This window comes from Monopterus albus, unplaced genomic scaffold (genome assembly GCF_001952655.1).
Source record: "Monopterus albus unplaced genomic scaffold, M_albus_1.0 scaffold2.1, whole genome shotgun sequence".
Taxonomy (NCBI): Eukaryota; Metazoa; Chordata; class Actinopteri; order Synbranchiformes; family Synbranchidae; genus Monopterus; species Monopterus albus.
In genome coordinates this window covers 8,224,758-8,231,260 of record NW_018127882.1, presented here as the reverse complement: position 1 = coordinate 8,231,260, position 6,503 = coordinate 8,224,758, and the positions used below count along the sequence as shown (strand labels likewise).

The following is a 6,503-nucleotide window of genomic DNA, read 5'->3' as shown; positions in this document are numbered from 1 at the left end:
TCTTTCCCCTGAGTCCTTCTCTTTTAAAGACCTTTTATTGTCTACTCTCCTTTCTTTTTTGCCTGGATGCCACTTGTCTGAACATTAATGTTTTCCTTGTCTATTTCTCACAGCACCTGATGGCAGGTTGCTCTGTATATACAAGCGAAGTTATAAACCGTTGGTGGTTTATTTTGGGATTTAATCACATTTGTTTCCACAGAATAAACCTCAACAAAGCTATTACACTCAAACCACGGACTTAAAGGCAGACTATCACAGTTTTTATCTGTTTGTTTTGTAGAATAAATAACTCCAACAGCATTTTGCCTTTACACTCTGAGCAGATCATAATGTGAAGTTCGGATCAAGTGATAGTGGCTGGACAACTACTGAATCCTTAAGTAAATCAGTTAGGAGTAAGCACCTTAGACTTGGGCTAATACTTAAAAGTTTAAATAAAACTTGTTATTGCTGTGCAAATTTTTCTATGCTCCCACAGGGTACATGCACCATTCATTCACAAACTCCACTTATGCAGGTTACTCTTTAACTCCAAACCTTAATTACCCAAAATAGCCTAGGCCTACTGTCAAATTCTTTACAATATTTATCATAGCAGTTGTAATACACAGCAGAGTTGGAATACACAACAGAAAAATACAAGAAAAGTATAACAAATATTTTAAAACACTGAAGAAGAACAGCAATCAGGGTTGTCAATTTTTGTTAAAGAAAAGAAGCTCCATTTATATTCCAGGTGAAAATAATATTTCGTGTAGGCCTACTGCCATCTCCTGGTAGAAAACTACTATTACATAGTTGCACACAAGTAATCGAATAGTAGCTAATAATAAAAACAGATCAGGCGTTTAAAAAAGTTCTAAGCTCAAATATAGAACTGTATCTTTAGTCTTTAAGTAGGACATCGTTTGGTTTATTTCAAAGGTGGTTCACGGAGAAGCAGACCCAAAACACGTTCGTGGTCTTTCGATGGTTGATTGTTCTTGACTGAATGAAGCTATTCGAACTTCCTACCACTGCAGCCAATCAAATAACTTTTTGGGGTTCGCTATGTCCAATCACAATGCGCACAATACAAAGTGGGCGTTAACGTCAAGTGGAGCAGCTGATCGACTTTCTTGTGCGTTGTGTTTGGAGTTTGATAACAGAAAGTAGCGGTTAGGCAGATTTCACAAAAGCGACAGGAGAGTATGACTTGGGACACGGAGTAGAAAAGAAACGGAGATATTTCTAAACGACGTTTTAGCTGGAGGGGTTAAACTGATTGTTGACGTGATAAAGGTGAGCGGATAATTGGTGGACATGCGTGATAGCAACAGCAACAGGACCCACCAGCTATGTTAGCTTTTTACCTACCACAGATATCAATCATTGTCTATAAACTAAACCGCATTATTAGAAAACGTTTGTGAATTGTAGCTAGATTAGGATTACTGCATGTCCACTCCAGCGGTATAATCAGTGTTCTCGGAGCCTCTTGGCGCTGGCTAAAGGTGGCTCCTTAAATTGCAACAGGACTCATCACCTTTCCAGTCAGGGCATTTCAAGGATGTTGCCTTCTTCATACAGCTGCCAAGGTTCACTTTGTAATGTTTAAAATAGGCTGCTGATCACATGATGGGTTTGCTGTTACAGAAAATTAAAACTTTAACACAGCTGAACAGAACACTCCAGCACAACCTGGACTTGATGTAGGAGTTAGTTCTGTGTACTGGAGTTTAGTCAAAGCTGAATAAGTGGAGGTTTGTTAAAATGTAATGTCTCCTTTTACAACAGCTATTACTCCACCACAAGTATTAACAGATTTCTTTCTCCTTCATACCCTCATCGTGTCAGCTGTTTTGACTGAAATTAGGGATGCACTGAAAACTGTGTCGTGTTTTGGGTCTGATAAACGTATAGTAAAGCTTCCCTGCCTTGTGTCAGAGAAAGCGGAGGGGAAGGGTGCTTATAGAGAGACACAGTTGCAAAACTGTGTCATTCTAAAAAGGGGTCATACTCCTGAAAAAATTAAGAGCCACTGTTTTACAGCAAGTTGTGTAATAGGCTAATGAAATGTAGTCAGTTGCACATTACATTTAAATGAAATGTTTTATATTAATTTTTGGATGTCAGCAACAGCCCCCTGTTGTACGTTTAATTTGATCATAATCAGAAATTAAGCAAAATTTCATGAAAATAAAAATGGTCTCTAAAGTCATTGCACTTTTATGGTAATGGTAATTTATATAACAGACTGCCTTATTAGTTAGTAGTACTTGTATAGGCACTCAATATTGGCAAGTATGCAAATGTAAGTACTTGTACTTGGCCTGACAAAAAGTGGCATCGGTGCAGGTATACCTTGAACGCATGCTTTCTTCCACTCTGCTGCTATACACCTCCTACTATAGCACGTAAAATTTTACTGTTGCTTCTCAAAATGAGAAGCTCTGTGATTGTGAGTTTTCTTTTTGACTGATTTGTTGTTTGATGAAATTTTCAGCCATGGAACCCTCACTGACTGGCAACTCGTCCACCCCAGAACCCGGCCCTTCGTCACCCACCGTCCTGAGGGTGGGTCCGTCCTTGTCCAACTCATCTGCTGCCACAGCCACATCAACCCCAGACCAGCCTAAGCCTAAATTCACCATGCCAACCCCTCCAGCCACACCTTCACCTTCTCCATCCACTACCTCCCCTCAGACCTTTCCCAGCCTTTCTTTGCGCTCTTCCTCCCTTTCCATGCCACCTTCCTCACCTTTCCGCCAGCCCATCAGGAGCCTCTCTCAGGCGGGCAGATCTCAGCTTAATGCAGGCTCTACAAGGAGTCCTCTATCTAGATCCTCATCTGCTGGAGCTGCCGTCACAGCTCCACACCCTCCTCCCACACCTGAATCAGGTGAGAGTCAGACTCAGACCTTTGACCTTTTACACTAATGCTAAATGAAAATCTTGGCATGCGTCGTTTCACTCTTTCAACAATCAGTGCAGCTCGATGCTCTGTTTACAATGTGTAGTATAATGTCTCCATGACAGCTGTGGACATTTACCACAACATGTAAAGCAGCCGCTCCCTTTTGCTGGCTTGAGAAGGAAAGCCTGTTTCACCCCTATCCATATCCCTCATTTAAAGTTCACTTAGATCTCTTAGCAGCACTGGGAATAACAGCATTTGGTTGCATGACTTTGCAGTGACAGCGAGATATGTTACTATGAAGTGTTGCTAGAAAGTGTGAAATTTAACACCTGAGTCATTTAATTTGTTCCACAGTTTTCCATTTGTCCCAGTCTGAGAACACACACCCTCTACTACATGTCTAGTTGTCTAGAATTTAACAAATAATCATAATGTAGCTTATGAAAGTAAAAATGCTAAACAGATTTCAACACTGTGTGCGTGGGTGTGTGTTTCATCAGGGAAGCTAGCAGCTGCTGTTGACTGTGTTAAACGGTTATTTTAGGGCTAAGGCAGAGAGTTTCTTGGTGGAAAACATGGTAGGGGAAGATTTACACTCAATTGTTTTAACAAAAGGGACACTTTTCTGTGGCAGAGCGACGGCCTTATTAGGACAGGGGGTGTTTCTAAAAGGATCCCACTCATGTTGCTGATTCTCACATCAACCTGGACTGTTTCCATAAGCCTGCTTTTCTGGGTCATGTGTGCAGACTATTTTAAAACCAAGTCAAAGGAGTGGTTATGTTTTTTCAACATTGGGCAAATCCAACCTTGTTATGTAGTTGGAATAATATATATCCAACAGATCCCAGGAACAATATCTGAGATCTCTCTCCAGAAGAGTGCAGTCCTAGAAATAGCTAAGATGTCAACAGTTTTAATTTTGTAAATCAGGGTAATTTATTCTAGCACTCACTGATGACAGATTGGTCACAAAGGCAACACATTTATGTGTGGGTGTTGATGTGCTTGTCAGGAATTAAAAACAGTTATTCTTCAGACTAAGGGCATTCACTTGCTTTTGCCTATTCCTTTACGGTATAAATAGTTGTACATCTCTTGACAATCAGTCATTAAGAGCCACAGGGATTTCATGAGGGGGATTATTTAAGTGTCACTGATACAATATGTGGCCAGTTTTAAAGATCAATGAAATCTACTGCACAGTGCTAAGTAAATGACTTTGTTTCCTTCAGAGGAGCCAGAGGAGGAGGTCAGTTTTGAAGATCTGGAGGAGAGAGCAAAGTCAGGAAATGCTAAAGCACAGACCAAGGTCAGTGCCAATGAACATACTGCATATACTGTTGACTTAAGTGGCTATATGGTGGACACAGAATAGTTCTGCTAACTAAATATTATTTGAGTGACATGTTGATGGAGAAGACAGGTTCTAGCAATGCTTGTCTTGCACGTTTGGGTGTGTGTGTCCAGATGGGGCGTTACTTCCTGGCACTGGCGGAAGAAAGAGATGAGGAGCTGAACAACTGTACAGCGGTCACTTGGCTGGTCCAGGCTGCTAAACAGGGCCGCAAGGATGCCGTCAAACTGCTGCAGCAGTGCTTAGCCTCCAGAAAAGGTACCGAAATGTCCCACTGCTACTCTTGATCTGTGTTTATTGGAAACAGTGAATTGGTTGGACTACCCTTCAGCTGGTGCACAGTGACAATATGTGTGTGTGTGTTGTTTTTTTCCCCAGGCATCACATTAGAGAACTTTGAGGAGGTGAAGAAGCTGTGTACAGAGTCACGCTTTGAGAGAGGAGTTAGGAAAGCAGCTCTACTAATGTACTGGAAGTTGAACCCAGAGAGGAAGAAGTCAGTGGCCATTTCTGAAATGCTGGAGAACGTCGAACATGTCCACATAGAGCCAGGTATGTGACAGGACAAAGTGTAATACAACATACCGGCCTCACCCTGTGTATTTTATTATTTAAAATCAAAAAGCTAATACAGGGATAAATTCTCAGTATGCTCATAGGCTAGATGTGATTTTAAATAGACAAACACATAGCTTCCATATGAAGGAGAATTTTTATTTTTATCTCATATGATCTTTCCTCTGTTTACAGGGAAACCTGCATCCCCTGGTCCACTTAACAGCTCTGCCAAGAAACAGAGGAGAGTCCTGGAGACTATGGTCACCAGTGAGGGTATGTGTGGTCTGAAACATGGTTACTAATATGATTAGTTATGTACTGTTTGTAGTTTGTTCCCAAGGCCACGTCTCAGATGTTCCAGTGGGAAGAAATGCATTATTTTTATTAACTGAAACAGATTAAATTGTTAAAATAAAACATGTCTTCTGTACCTCTTTGTAGCCACTTCCCATGTTGGTCTTGATGACTTTGTTGAGATGACTAAGAAGTATGCTCAAGGTATTGCACCATCACCAGTCATGGCTACAGCAGGAGGTGGTGACGAAGATGACGATGATGATGTAGTAGTGAAGAACCCAGATGAACTGCCCCTGCACCAGAAGGTTTATCAGTTTTATTTTTAATGCATTAATGGCACACCGCAGCCTCTGTGGAGTAGTCACTGTGCAGAGTTTTGAGTAGAGCTACAAGGGATTAGTCAGTTAACAGAAAATAAACCTACTTTGGTAATCGATTAAGTCATTTAAAAACTGCCAGTAATCCAGTGGTTCCAGCTGTTTAATCACTTTGTCTATAAAATGTCAGAACATTTTCCAGAGCCCAGTGTGGCATCTTCAAATTGCCTGTTTTGAGAAATTATCTTATTTCAAATCAGACTTTAACCTTGATGCTGATTACCTCGACTTCCTTGTGGTTCCCCCAGTTGCTGAAGTTCCCTCTGTACGCTCTGCTGGAGATCAAGGAGCACCTCATCGACTGGGCGTCACGAGCTGGCATGCAGTGGCTCAGCACCCTGATCCCCATCCACCACGTTAACGCACTTGTCTTCTTCTTTATCATCTCCAACCTCACAATCGAGTTCTTCATCTTCCTCATTCCTCTTCTGGTTTTCTACCTCTCATTCTTCTCCATGATCATCTGCACACTGCGTGTGTTCCAGGTTAGTGGCCAGTTAGGATAATTTCATAATCTGTATTCTTGATGGCGATATTAAAGTGCCTAAGTGTAATTTAAAGCATTTTACTAGAAGACTCTTGATTTGTAGTATAGATGTTCTTCTCCAAGGAGATACACATAAACAGAAATTGAGGATTTTTTTTTCTTTACAGAATTCAAAAGCATGGGAAAATTTTCGGGCTCTGACGGACTTGCTGGCTCACTTTGAACCTGGCCTCGATCTAGAGCAGGCTGAGACCAACTTTGGATGGACGCATTTGGAGCCTTATCTGTAGGCTCATCTCTATTTACATTCATCCATATGTTGGCATATATCCTTCGCTCAGTTTTTCAGTGTTTACTTAGTTTGGTTTCCAAACATTGTTTAATTTCATTCAGGTTTTACTGGTTTGGCTTCAACATTTGTTTATCACTGTCATGTAGGTACAGTCATACAGCTTTTGTTTAGTTCAGGCTTTTTGTTTTGGTATTATTGCATTGAAGAAGTGAACAGTACATTCTTAAAATATA

The 6,503-nt window shown here is 40.9% G+C and overlaps 1 protein-coding gene across 1 annotated transcript in view; it reads left to right on the top strand.

The window, feature by feature from the left end:
* wfs1b (Wolfram syndrome 1b (wolframin)) overlaps positions 1 to 6,503 on the top strand; it is a 16,787-nt gene that overhangs the window by 4,433 nt on the left and 5,851 nt on the right. The window contains exons 2-9 of the mRNA XM_020596133.1: positions 2,489 to 2,884; positions 4,138 to 4,214; positions 4,373 to 4,517; positions 4,638 to 4,811; positions 5,010 to 5,090; positions 5,259 to 5,419; positions 5,740 to 5,976; positions 6,146 to 6,264. Coding sequence (XP_020451789.1) covers positions 2,491 to 2,884; positions 4,138 to 4,214; positions 4,373 to 4,517; positions 4,638 to 4,811; positions 5,010 to 5,090; positions 5,259 to 5,419; positions 5,740 to 5,976; positions 6,146 to 6,264 — 1,388 coding nt within the window. The 5' untranslated portion in view covers positions 2,489 to 2,490. The remainder of the gene's footprint in view (positions 1 to 2,488; positions 2,885 to 4,137; positions 4,215 to 4,372; positions 4,518 to 4,637; positions 4,812 to 5,009; positions 5,091 to 5,258; positions 5,420 to 5,739; positions 5,977 to 6,145; positions 6,265 to 6,503) is intronic.